Consider the following 14347-nt stretch of genomic DNA (forward strand, 5'->3'; position numbering starts at 1 on the left):
TGGCTATATTTAGTCAAGTCACATTTATTTATATAGCACATTTAAAAAACAACTCTCGTTGGCCAAAGTGCTTTACATTTGTTATAAGAGGGAGTTAGATGTGGCCATTGTGGCTAAAGGGATCAGGGGTTATGGAGAGAAGGCAGGTACAGGATACTGAGTTGGATGATCAGCCATGATCATATTGAATGGCGGTGCAGGCTCGGGGCCAAATGGCCTACTCCTGCACCTATTTTCTATGTTTCTATGAGGGTTAGAATGGGGGGGATGGATGGAACAAGTCAGGTGGGCTAGAGAGAAGGGAGGGAGTGAAGGGATGCAGGGAGCAGGGCTAGAGAGGAGGGAGGGAGTGAAGGGATGGAGGGAGCAGGGCTGGAGAGGAGAGAGGGTGAAGGGATGGAGGGAGTGAAGGGCTAGAGAGGAGGGAGGGAGGGAGCGAAGGGAGGGATTGAAGGGCGAGAGAGGATGGAGGGAGAGAGTGAAGGGGTGGAGGGAGCGGGGCTAGAGAGGAGGGAGGGAGGGAGTGAAGGGATGGAGAGAGCAGGGATAGAGAGGAGGGAGGGAGGGAGTCAAGGGAGGGAGGGAGCAGGGCTAGAGAGGAGGGAGGGAGTGAAGGGATGGATGGAGGGAGTGAATGGCTAGAGAGGAGGGAGGGAGGGAGTGAAGGGATGGAGGGAGCAGAGATAGAGAGGAGGGAGGGAGCAGGGCTAGAGAGGAGGGAGGGAGTGAAGGGATGGAGGGAGCGAAGGGCTAGAGAGGAGGGAAGGAGTGAAGGGAGGGAGGGAGTGAAGGGCTAGAGAGGAGGGAGGGAGTGAAGGGAGGGAGGGAGTGAAGGGATGGAGGGCGTGCAGGGCTAGAGAGGATGGAGGGAGGGAGGGAGTGAAGGGATGGAGGGAGCAGGGCTAGAGATGAGGGAGGGGCTGAAGGAACACAGTGGTGTCAATCGGGTGTGGGACATAAAAACTGACTGCAAAAGTTTTTATAGATATGTGAAGAGGAAAAGAGTTAAAACAAATGTAGGTCCCTTGCAGTCAGAAACAGGCGAATTGATCATGGGGAACAAGGACATGACAGACCAATTGAATAACTACTTTGGTTCTGTCTTCACGAAGGAAGACATAAATAATCTGCCGGATATAGCAAGGGACCGGGTGTTAAGTGAGATGGAGGAACTGAGTGAAATCCAGGTTAGCCGGGAAGTGGTGTTAGGTAAATTGAATGGATTAAAGGCTGATAAATCCCCAGGGCCAGATAGGCTGCATCCCAGAGTACTTAAGGAAGTAGCCCCAGAAATAGTGGATGCATTAGTGATAATTTTTCAAAACTCTTTAGATTCTGGAGTAGTTCCTGGGGATTGGAGGGTAGCTAATGTAACCCCACTTTTTAAAAAGGGAGGGAGAGGGAAAACGGGGAATTACAGACCAGTTAGTCTAACATCGGTGGTGGGGAAAATTCTGGTCAGTTATTAAAGATGGGATAGCAGCACATTTGGAAAGTGGTGAATTCATTGGACAAAGTCAGCATGGATTTATGAAAGGTAATGGGCGGGACCTGGTCGTTTGTGACGTTGGGTCCGAGGGGGATGGGGGACCCGCTGCCATTGGCCCCGGCGCTGCCCGTCAGTGTGTGGGGGGGAGGGAGGGGACGGGATCTAGTCGTTTGTGACGTCTGGGCCGCTGGCGCTGCCCGTCAGTGGGAGGGGAAGGGACCTGGTTCTTTGTGACGACGGAGGGGCGGGGGGGGATGCGGGACCCGCTGCCATTGCCCGCCGGCGCTGCCCGTCAGTGTGGGGGAGGGAGGAGGCGGGAACTGGCTGTTTGTGACGTCGGGACCGGGGGGGCGGGGATGCGGTACCCGCTGCCATTGGCCGCCGGCGCTGCCCGTCAGTGTAGGGGAGGGAGGGGGCTGGACCTGGCTGTTTGTGACGTCGGGGGGGGGGGGGATGCGGGACCCGCTGCCATTGGCCGCCGGCGCTGCCCATCAGCAGGGGGGGCGGGACCTGGGGGCCGGTCACGTGAGTCGGGGCCCCTGCGTCGTGTCGGGTCGCCGTCTCCCGTCTCCGCGCCCCCGGGAGCTCAGGTGGGAACAGCCGCCGCCGCTCGGCCCCTCGTCCTCTCCCCGCCCCCTCCCCCCCTGCCCCGTGGCCGAGGCGAGACAGTCGGGACCAAAGATTACTGGGCGCCCTCTGGTCCTCCGGGTGCAGCGCCCCCTGGCGGCGGGAGGCCGCGGCGCAGCGTCTTGGTGTCTCTGTCTGTCTCTGCAGCGACCCCTGTCCTATTGACAGGGTTGGTTCCCCTGGGTTTGACTGCGCTGGGTCCAAGTGCCCGTCATTCCTCCTCAAGTCAAGTCACATTTATTTCTACAGCACATTTAAAAAACAACTCTCGATGGCCAAAGTGCTTTACATTTGTTCTAAGAATAGTATAAAGAAACAAACGACATACATATACGATGTCTGGCGTGCACAGCCTAAAGTTGCTGGACAACTTGTTCTAGTTCAAGTAGTTCAAGTTTATTGTCATGTATCCCTGATAGGACAATGAAATTCTTGCTTTGCTTCAGCACACAGAACATAGAACATTGACAACAAAACACATGAATAAATAAACTGATAAAGTGCAAAATAACAGATAATGGGTTATTAATGTTCAGAGTTTTGTCCGAGCCAGGTTTAATAGCCTGATGGCTGTGGGGAAGTACACAAAAACGCTGGAGAAACTCAGCGGGTGCAGCAGCATAAAAACCTAGAAACATAGAAAATAAGTGCAGGAGTAGAGGCCATTCGGCCCTTCGAGCCTGCACTGCCATTCAATATGATCATGGCTGATCATCCAACTCAGTATCCTGTACCTGCCTTCTCTCCATACCCCCTGATCCCTTTAGGCACAAGGGCCACATCGAATTCCCTCTTAAATATAGCCAATGAACTGGCCTCAACTACCTTCTGTGGCAGAGAATTCCACAGATTCACCACTCTATGTGTGTGGAAAAAAAATGTTTTTCTCATCTCGGTCCTAAAATACTTCATTCCCCTTATCCTTAAACTGTGTGTGACCCCTTGTTCTGGACTTCCCCAACATCGGGAACAATCTTCCTGCATCTAGCCTGTCCAACCCCTTAAGAATTTTGTAAGTTTCTATAAGATCCCCCCTCAATCTTCTAAATTCTAGCGAGTACAAGCCGAGTCTATTTAGTCTTTCTTCATATGAAAGTCCTGCCATCCCAGGAATCAGTCTGGTGAACCTTCTCTGTACTCCCTCTATGGCAAGAATGTCTTTCCTCAGATTAGGAGACCAAAACTGTACGCAATACTCCAGGTGTGGTCTCACCAAGTCCCTGTATAACTGCAGTAGAACCTCCATGCTCCTATACTCAAATCCTTTTGCTATGAATGCTGACATACCATTCGCTTTCTTCACTGCCTGCTGCACCTGCATGCCTACTTTAGTAATGTTTAGTAATGCCTACTTTAGTACTTTAGTAATGCAGGAGTACGTTAGTAATGTCCTGTTTGCCAGCTTGTTGATCCTCCGTGTTCCCCTCCTGCATGGTTTAGGAGCCGTTGCTGTGGACGGAGAGACAGGGACGTGAGCGGCCATTGAGGGTGGTCAGGGTGCCAGTGAGCCCCCCCCATCTGCTCGGTGTGCGGGCTGAGCTTCGATGAAGGACCACATGACAGGGCACGACAAGGAGAAACGATACGAGTGCGACGTGTGTGGCAAGGCATGGCGGATCCCGAGCATGCTGGAGACCCACCGGCGGTTGCACATGGGAGAACGCCCCTTCGACTGCTCGGAGTGCGGCAAGAGCTTCGCCCGCTACGGCAACCTGCTGCGGCACAACCGCGTGCACTCCGGCGAGAGGCCCTTTGCCTGCTCCAAGAAGAAGCCACTCGCCTGCTCCGACTGCGGCAAGGGCTTCAAGTCGACGAATGACCTGAAGATCCACCGGCGGGTGCACACCGGCGAGAGACCCTATGGCTGCGCCGAGTGCGGGAAGAGCTTCAAGACGACTAATCACCTGAAGTCCCATCAGCGGGTGCACACAGGCGAGCTGCTCCACCTGCGGCAAGAGCTTCACCGGGTTGTCGGGGCTACGGCGGCACCGGCGGGTGCACAGCGGCGAGCGTCCCTTCACCTGCTCCGACTGCGGCAAAAGCTTCAAGTCGTCGCCAGAACTGAAGATGCACAGGTGGCTGCACACGGGGGAGCGCCCCTACATCTGCAGCCACTGCGGCAAGAGCTTCATCCGTTCCGCCAGGCTGCTGGAGCACTGGCACACCCACACCGGTGAGCTCCCCTACACCTGCGCCCAGTGCGGCAAGGGCTTCACCCGCTCGACCTATCTGCTGGCCCACCAGCAGGTGCACGCCAGTGAGCATCCCCTCCCCATGCCCTTTAGCTGCCCCGACTGCGGCAAGGACTTCAGGAGGGCGCAGGACCTGAAAATCCACCAGCGGGTGCACACGGGCGAGAAGCCGTTCGGCTGCCCCACCTGCGGCAAGAGCTTTGCCCAGTTGTCTTTTCTCAGATTAGGAGACCAAAACTGTACTCAATACTCCAGGTGTGGTCTCACCAAGACCCTGTACAACTGCAGTAGAACCTCCCGGCTCCTATACTCAAATCCTTTTGCTATGAAACAGAGACAATAGGAGCAGGAGGAGGCCATTCGGCCCTTCGAAGCCAGCGCCGCCCTTTAATTACGATCATGGCTGATCGTCCCCTATCAATAGGGACAAAAGTTTAGGGGTAACATGCGGGTGAACTTCTTTACTCAGAGAGTGGTAGCTGTGTGTGGAATGAGCTTCCAGTGGAAGTGGTGGAGGCCGGCAGGTTCGATTTTATCATTTAAAAATAAATTGGATCGGTATATGGACGGGAAAGGAATGGAGGCTTACATAGAAAGATAGAAAATAGGTGCAGGAGTAGAGGCCATTCGGCCCTTCGAGCCAGCACCGCCATTCACTGTGATCATGGCTGATCATCCCCAATCAGTACCCCGTTCCTGCCTTCTCCCCATATCCCCTGACTCCACTATCTTTAAGAGCCTTATCTAGCTCCCTCTTGAAAGCTTCCAGAATACCGGCCTCCACCGCCCTCTGAGGCAGAGAATTCCACAGACTCACAACTCTCTGGGTGGAAAAGTGTTTCCTCGTCTCCGTTCTAAATGGCCGACCCCTTATTCTTAAACTGTGTGTGTGTGGCCCCTGGTTCTGGACTCCCCCAACATCGGGAATTGCTTGCTTGCCTCGCCTTTTTATTATTTTTTTTTTTTTGAAAATATTTTTTATTGGAGATAGGTACATAACCTATTTACATCATTACAGTCTTACATTTTTAAATTGATAATATTGTCAATTATTATTACATTGTCTCCAATACTTTTTGCCTTTTTTTTTTTTAAACTAGATAGAACTAAAGAGATAGATGAAGTAAAGAAAGAAAAGAAAGAGAAGAAAAAAAAAAAAAAAAAAAAAAAAAAAAAAAAAAAAAAAAAAAAGGGAAAAAGGTAGTTAAAGAAGAATGGAAAAATTTATTAAAATAAAAAAGACTTCATTCGAGATATATTCGTACATTTCAGAGTATAGTATTTCATCCATTCTTTAGCCCGCGTGCTAGTCAGGTTCCTGTGCTGAACTATTCTGACCCTTTAAGTAATCAATAAAAGGAGACCATGTTCCAACGAATAATTCCTGTTTGTCCAACAGGGAAAATCTGATTCTTTCCACGTTTAAGGTCTCCGTCATTTCTATAATCCACATTTTGATTGTGGGGGCCGTAGGGCCTTTCCAGAATTTTAGAATTAATTTTTTTCCTGTTATTAAACTATAATCAATAAAGTTTCTTTGTGTTGTTCTAAGTGTTTGATTTAATTCTAATATTCCGAGTATTATTAATTTTGGATCTGGGTCCAATTGTGTGCTGGTTACTTTAGATATTATACTAAAAATATTTACCCAGAATTTTTTAATTTTTATACAGTTTGCAAACATATGAGATAATGTAGCTTCTAAATGTTGACATTTATCACATATAGGTGAGATATGTTGATAAATTTTATGTAGTTTTGTTTTTGAATAATGTAACCTATGTATTACTTTAAATTGTATTAGAGAATGTCTGGCGTTTAGTGAACACTGATGTATGTGTTGCAAACTTTCTTCCCAAGTATCTTTCGTTATTACTTGATTTAATTCTTTTTCCCATGTTTGTCTGTGTAAGTCCGTCGAGGGAATGTCACTGTCTAATAAGATATTATATATATAAGATATTAATTTTTCTGTATTAGGATGTTTGTTCCAACATTCATCAAGAATTTCTGAATTTCTAATTCGAAAATTTTGGGAGTTCGATTTTACATAATCTCTAAGTTGAAGATATCTGAAATAATCATTTCCTCGAAGTCCATAAGTCTGTTGCAACTCCTGAAATGTCAGAAAAGTGCCTTCCTTGTAAAGTTGTCCCATATTTTTAATTCCATAATTCTTCCATTGTGTAAAACCCCCGTCCAACCATGAAGGCTTAAACAAAGGATTATTCACAATTGGAAGAAAAAGTGATAAATTATCTAATTTTAATGTCTTTTTTAATTGTTTCCAAATTCGTATAGCACTAAATATTATAGGGTTTTCCCTATAAATTTTTTTGTTTAATTTAGACGTAGCAAATAATATCGAACCGATATCAAAAGGTAAACAATCTTCCTTTTCCATTTTTAACCAGTCTGGTTGATGATCTATTTCTTCCAACCAGAAATTCATATTTTTAATATTAACTGCCCAGAAATAAAACAAAAAATTGGGTAAAACCAAGCCTCCATTAATTTTTGATTTACACAAGTGTCTTTTGTTTATCCTATGATTCTTATAATCCCAGATAAAATCATTAACAAAAGAGTCCAATTTAAAAAAAAAGTTTTTTGCCAGATATATCGGAATTGTCTGAAAAAGGTATAATATTTGCGGTAAAAAAATCATTTTTATGGCATTGATTTTGCCAACCATTGAGATAGGAAGTGTTTTCCAGTATTGAATATTCTTATGAAGTTTGTTCAGTAATGGGGGAAAATTTGCTTTAAATAATGATGTATATATCTTAGTTACATAAATACCTAGATATTTAAATTTTTCATTTACTATTTTAAATGGAAATTGTTGTATTATCTGTTTGTTATGTTCCCTTATTGGCATAATTTCACTTTTACCAATTTATTCTGTATCCTGAAAGTGAACCAAATTGGGTTATTAGCTTTAATAAGTTTGGAATACTAATTTCTGGTTTTGTAATGTAAATTAATACATCATCTGCGTATAGAGAAATTTTATTCACTGTGTCCTTTGTGTTATACCCATGTATTTCCGGATGCCCCCTAACTCTTTCTGCCAGTGGCTCAATAGCAAGCGCAAATAATAATGGAGATAATGGGCATCCTTGTCTACAACCTCTAGATAGGCTAAATTTAGATGACAACCTTTGGTTTGTAAATATTCTAGCCGTGGGATTTGTATATAACAGTTTTATCCATGTACAGAATTTCTCCCCTAGCTGCATATTTTCCATCACCGAAAATAAATAAGGCCATTCGACCTGATCAAATGCTTTTTCAGCGTCAAGTGAAATTATTGCTAGATCTTCATTAATAATTCTCTTGGAATATATAATATTAAATAATCTTCTTAGATTATAATATGAGTACCGTTTCTGAATAAAGCCTGTTTGGTCAGGGTGTATTAATTTATTCATCACTGTACTTAATCTATGCGCTAGTATTTTAGTTAAAATTTTCTGATCTGTATTTAAAAGTGCAATTGCTCTGTATGATCCCGGGTCTTCCAGATCTTTATCAGCTTTAGGAATAAGTGTTATTATAGATTCATTTAAAGTGTCTGGAAGTTTCTGTTGAGTATATATATACTCATACAGTCTTTGTAAACGTGGGCTAAGCAAATCATAAATTTTTTTATAAAATTCGGAACCTAAACCATCTGGTCCTACTGCTTTACCATTTTTTAAAGAGCCAATAGACTCCTCAATATCCTTTATCGTAATCTCCCTTTCTAATAATTCTCTATCGTTTGAATCTAAACCTTTTAAATTACATTTTATTTAAAAATCTGCTATTCCTTCTGATTGTGCTACGGTTTTAGTTGAATAAAGGTTATGATAGTATTGGAGAAATCTATCATTTATGTCCTTGGGCATTTTTAATAATTCTCCTGTCTCTGTTCTAATTTTATGAATTATTTTTTCCCCTTCCATTTTTCGTAACTGACGTGCTAATAATTTTTGTGGTTTGTCTCCAAATTCAAAATGTAATTGTTTGGTTTTTTGATAAAGTTTTATTACTTGTTCTGAATACATTTTATTTAATTTATATTTCAATACAGCAATTTTATTATGTTTTAAAGTAGATGGCATTCTCGCATTTTCTATATCTAGTTGCTTGATTTCACTTTCCAATGTTTGTTGCTTAATCCTGTTCTCTTTATTATAAAATGCTTGAGCAGAAATTAATGTACCTCGAACATACGCTTTGAACGTTTCCCACATAAGAGAAGTAGGTGTGTCAGGGTTGTCATTTACCTCAAAAAATATTTGAATCTGTTTAATAATATATTCCTGGCATGATCTTTCGTTCAAAATTTGTGGGTTAAATCTCCAATATGCTTGTTTCTCGGACATTCCATTTAATTTAATCATGAATGTTACAGGTGCGTGATCTGAGATTATAATGTTATGGTATTTTGAATTATAAATAAATGGGATAAACGTAGAGTCAACTAAAAAATAATCTATTCTTGAGTATGTTTTGTGTACTGGTGAGTAAAATGAATATTCCCGTCCAGTTGGGTTTTCTATTCTCCAGACATCCTTAATATTAGTGGTATTAATAAATGAATTTAGAAATACACTTGATTGAGATTTTACTTTTTTTTGCCTTGATGATCTATCTAAGTATGAATCTAATGTACAATTGAAGTCTCCTCCAATTATTAATTTATATTGTGTAAATTCAGGAATTTTATTAAATGTTTTATTAAAAAACTTGGGGTTATCAAAATTAGGCCCATAAACATTAAGAAGATTCACTTTTTCTCCATTTAACTCTCCAACTAATATAATATATCTACCATCAATATCCACTATTGTTGAAGAGTTCTTAAAAGGTATTCCTTTACGAATTAGTATTGCAACTCCTCTGGATTTATGGGAAAAGGAGGAATGATATGATTCAGCGATCCACTTAGCTTTAAGTCTATGTTGAGATTCCTTTTTAAGGTGTGTTTCTTGAAGAAATATTATATCTGTTTTGATTAAATTTAGATGTGCCAAAACTTTACCTCTCTTAATTGGTTCATTGATTCCCTTGACATTCCAACTACAAAATGTTATTCCCTGACCCCCTCTTGTCATATTAACATCTTGCATATTGTTTCTAAGGTGGTCTATAACCGAGCAGAAGGTACAACACATAGAACCTGACCCTGCTCCCGAACCTCAAATAGATGAATTTAAAATCATATACATCGCTCTTCCGAACACATCTCCTTGTATTAGTCTTATTTTTCCATTCAAACATTAAGTTATAAAAATATTTAAAGTGAAAAAAGTGATAGAGTTGGTTAGTATAGGGTGAAAGAAAAAGAACTACATCTACAATTAGTGTAGTTAGTGATAGCCACACTAACGTGGCTAGAATTCTAAAGACTTCCGTAGCCTTTGTAAGAAAAAAAAAAATTTCCAGCTCCGTGCCCGAAGAAAAAAAAAAAAGATTATTTCTAACATTCAAATAACTTCTTTGGGAGTAACAAACTTATTTACATACCCATACATACACACACACAATATACACACATATATATATATATATATATATATATATATATATATATATATATACACCCATATGTATACATACATAAGCACGTAACCCTGCAGAAAAGTTGAAAAACAGCAAAAATTCACAACGTTATTATTCTCTACATATCATATTAATTTTTTCGCTAAATCTATAAATTTAATTTTAAATTGAAAAATAAAGAGAAAAACCATTAAACTTTATTAATGACGTAGGCTAATTTACCTCTTGCATATCTTCCTATATAATATAAGTATGTAATTCATTTCTACGTTAATCGAAGACTATTAATTATTAATCATTGTTATCAATCATATACAGTATTAAATTTTTATGAGAAATGTTAATGTTAATAATTTTAGTGGTAATATAGATATTTAATAAGTATTAGTTGTTACACATATAGTTAGATATGAATATACAGATAATAATATTGATTAATAAACAAAAATACAAAGATCACGGTTTTATCCAATGTCCTCCGTCCATTTCGGTTTTCGAATGTCCTTAAAGCTCTTAAAAGAACTTTAAAGGTCCTTTTAGATCTGGCTTGACTCCTAAGGAGTAATGTAAATTCTTCAGTCTATGGTCATGTTACCGACTTCTTTGGCATATTCCAGTGCTTTTTCATGGTCTGTAAAAAAGTGCTCCTTGGACTTGCTGTATCTCAAATCAGGTACATTCTTCAGTATTCTCTTTGTCTCAGTGAATAGCGCTCTTTTCTTGAAGACTTCTGCCGGATAATCTCGGTAAATACTGAATCTCACACCTTCAAAAAGGAGCTGTCCGCCTCGAACAATTTTCTTCATTATATCGTCAAATTCATGATCCAATTGCACCTTTACGATAATTTGTCTTGGATGGGCATCATCTTGTGTACGACGTCGCTGCGCTCTATGAGCTCGACCGAGTGAAGGTTTGTGATCCAATTTTAAGGCTTTTTGTAATAGGTCTGCCACAAAATCCCGAGTGCCCATTTCCTTCTCACTTCCTTCTTTCACCCCTACAATTCTTAGATTCTTACGTCTTTGATGCCCCTCCAAATCAGTACACTTATCACTTAATTTGATCACCATATCGGAGAGGCGTTGGTTTTCAGTAAGGAGTCGACTTACAGTTTCCTCACTTGTCGTCGCCCACTTCTCAAGTTCGGTTATCGCTGTTCTATGTTGATCAAGTACGTGATGAATGGGGTCCACCTCCGTTTTAACCTTCGTTTCCACCGAAACGAGCCTGGTTTCCAGCACTTCCATCTGATCCTTGATCTCTTCCTCCCTCGTCCTCTTCCAGATTTCCAGCATTTGTTGAACGGTAGAAAGCATTTCTGCTTTAAAATCTACCTTAAAAGAGTCAAGTTCCTCTTTAAACTTCTCTCCAAAGGTTTTCATTTCGGCAGCGAGAAAGGTTTTAAGATCCTCCATTTCAGACTTTTTCTGTTTCATTTTCTTCGGAGGGTCTTCCTGGGCCGTCGTTGTAACTGAGGCCGAGGCCTCTGTAGGGCCTTCCTCTTCCATCTGCGGTTTCCCTTTACCGGCTTTTTTTTGTGTCCCACGGGGGGGGGGGTACGTTGTAACGACATACCGTAAAGTAGCGCGCCTGATGACGTCACGCAGGCAGCCGTTCAGATCGCGATCGCTGCAGGTAAGACCCGATTTTCTCCCGTTTTTAATTTCTTCGGCACGGAGCTAGTTGGCGCTGGACTCAAGCCTCCATAGCGCCACCGGAAGTCCTCTGCCTCGCCTTTTTAAAAAGTTTGTGTTCACAAAATGAATTTTGGTTGTCAGGTGGCTGCTGCCCAATTGTTTGCCTCGCCTTTTAAAATTAGAACGTCAGCGAACTCTGTGAACTTTCTCTCTCCTTCAGTGTCTCGGCTACGGTGAGATCTCGGCCAAGGTGAAAGAAGCTTTGCTGAACTGAGCGTAGGATTTCTGGAGTTGAACGACAGCCTCCGGCGATCTGACGAGCGATATCTGGCCCTGAACTCCACGCTAGACATCTGCGTGTACGAGAACTCGAGGCTGAATCTCTCGGGCCAAAGTTGCGCTGGGAATCTTTCCGTCTCGATGGCGAATCTCTCTGCCTATCGCTCCCTCCACTCCGAATCTCTCCAGGAGGTTAGCCATCTGAAGAGCGAAATCCAGAACCTTAACGGAACCAATATCCAGCTCTGTAGAGATGTCCAGAGCTATCTCCAGAGAGTGAAAGGTGACAGAGACACACACACACACACACACCCACACCCACACCCACACCCACACCCACACCCAAACCATACACACACACCACCACCAAACCCACACCCAACACCCCACACCCCACCCCCACACCCACACCCCCACACCCAAACCACACCACCCCACACCCTACACCCACAAACCAAAACCACACACACACAAAAACACACACACACCACACACACACACACACACCACACACACACACACACACACACACACACCAAACACACACACACACACACACACACACACACACACAGTGTTTCCCAACTTCCGGCTCAGTTTGCAAAGGGGACCGGGCGGTGGGATTAGTGTGGGGGGAACGATGGGATTAGTGTGGGATTAGTGTGGGGGGACGATGGGATTAGTGTGGGGGGGCGGTGGGATTAGTGTGGGGGGGACGATGGGATTAGTGTGGGGGGGACGGTGAGATTAGTGTGGGATTAGTGTGGGGGGACGGTGGGATTAGTGTGGGGGGGACGATGGGATTAGTGTGGGATTAGTGTGGGGGGACGGTGGGATTAGTGTGGGGGGGACGATGGGATTAGTGTGGTGGGTAGGTGGGATTAGTGTGGGGGGGAGGTGGGATTAGTGTGGGGGGGAGGTGGGATTAGTGTGGGGGGGAGGTGGGATTAGTGTGGGGGGGAGGTGGGATTAGTGTGGGGGGGAGGTGGGATTACTTTGGGGGGGGAGGTGGGATTGGTGTGGGGGAGGACGATGGGATTAGTGTGGGGGGGGAGGTGGGATTAGTGTGGGGGGAAGTGGGATTAGTGTGGGGGGGGAGGTGGGATTAGTGTGGGGAGGGGAGGTGGGATTAGTGGGGGGGCGGTGGGATTAGTGTGGGGGAGGTGGGATTAGTGTGGGGAGGACATGGGATTAGTGTGGGGGGGAGGTGGGATTAGTGTGGGGGGGACGATGGGATTAGTGTGGGGGGGACGATGGGATTAGTGTGGGGGGGGAGGTGGGATTAGTGTGGGGGGGGCATATACAGGGATTCCGGGCGCTGGGGAGAGAGTGGGCGGTGGGATTAGTGTGGGAAAAGATGGATTTCTGTTCTAGTTTCATCCCAATGTTTTCCCACACACAGGTCCTCCAGGAATGTTAGATTTGCCAAAGACTCTTGCAAAACTTGTAACGGTGGGAACTGCGGACAAAATGGATTCATTTGCCAGACGGCCGCTCGTTCGTTTCCCGAAATTCCTTCTGGATTATGGAATATTTGCTCAAAAATCAGGGCCAGTATCGAATGGTAGAAACATAGACAATAGGTGCAGGAGTAGAGGCCATTCGGCCCTTCGAGCCAGCACCGCCATTCAATATGATCACGGCTGATCATCCCCAATCAGTACCCCATTCCTGCTTTCTCCCCATATCCCTTGATTCCGTTAGCCCCAAGAGCTAAATCTAACTCTCTCGAAAACATCCAGTGAATTGGCCTCCACTGCCTTCTGTGGCAGAGAATTCCACAGATTCACAACTCTCTGGGTGAAAAAAGTTTCTCCTCATCTCAGTCCTAAATGGCCTACCCCTTATTCTTAAACTGTGTGTGTGTGGCCCCTGGTTCTGGACTCCCCCAACATCGGGAATATGTTTCCTGCCTCTAGCGTGTCCAATCCTTTAAGAATTTTAGATGTTTCAATAAGATCTCCTCTCATCCTTCTAAACTCCCGAGTGTACAAGACCAGCCGCTCCATTCTCTCAGCATATGACAGTCCCGCCATCCCGGGAATTAACCTGGTGAACCTACGCTGGGCTCCCTCAATAGCAAGAATGTCCTTCCTCAATTTAGGGGACCAAAACTGCACACAATACTCCAGGTGTGGTTCACTAGGGCCCTGTACAACTGCAGAAGGACCTCTGTGCTCCTATATTCGATTCCTCTTATGGTTGGTTTTCATCACTGCCTGCTGTACCTGCATGTTTACTTTCAGTAAACCTTCAATACATGACATCTACCCCTGTGCCCACAATGCCCCCCACCTCTTGCTCCTCATCCCGTAACGCCTCCTGCAGCCCGGAGGTTGGAACTACGCTGACACACTGAATGTTTACAGAGGGATTTGTAATGGGGAGAGGAGGGTAGGAGAGGAGAGGAGAGGGGAGGGGAGGGGAGGGGAGGGGAGGAGAGGAGAGGAGAGGAGAGGAGAGGAGAGGGGAGGGGAGGAGAGGGGAGGGGAGGGGAGGGGAGGGGAGGGGAGGGGAGGGGAGGGGAGGGGAGGAGAGGAGAGGAGAGGAGAGGAGAGGAGAGGAGA

General features: G+C 44.5%; 1 protein-coding gene across 1 annotated transcript; it reads left to right on the top strand.

The window, feature by feature from the left end:
• Positions 1-3660: 3660 nt before the first annotated feature.
• On the top strand, positions 3661-13200 carry LOC116968004 (zinc finger protein 572-like). The gene is made up of 5 exons (XM_033014638.1): positions 3661-3723; positions 3883-4067; positions 4159-4289; positions 11740-11972; positions 13183-13200. Exons 1-5 carry the CDS (start codon positions 3661-3663, stop codon positions 13198-13200), a joined length of 630 nt encoding a protein of 209 aa, XP_032870529.1.
• Positions 13201-14347: the final 1147 nt, after the last annotated feature.

This window comes from Amblyraja radiata, chromosome 43 (genome assembly GCF_010909765.2).
Source record: "Amblyraja radiata isolate CabotCenter1 chromosome 43, sAmbRad1.1.pri, whole genome shotgun sequence".
Taxonomy (NCBI): Eukaryota; Metazoa; Chordata; class Chondrichthyes; order Rajiformes; family Rajidae; genus Amblyraja; species Amblyraja radiata.

Bases quoted from the DNA above. Each gene is read 5' to 3' on its own strand.
- LOC116968004 (XM_033014638.1), top strand. From the start codon at position 3,661: ATGAAGGACCACATGACAGGGCACGACAAGGAGAAACGATACGAGTGC. The intron at 3,724-3,882 runs GCATGGCGGATC...GCCTGCTCCAAG, and splicing joins AGTGCGACGTGTGTGGCAAG to AAGAAGCCACTCGCCTGCTC. The intron at 4,290-11,739 runs GTGAGCTCCCCT...GGCTACGGTGAG, and splicing joins GCACTGGCACACCCACACCG to ATCTCGGCCAAGGTGAAAGA.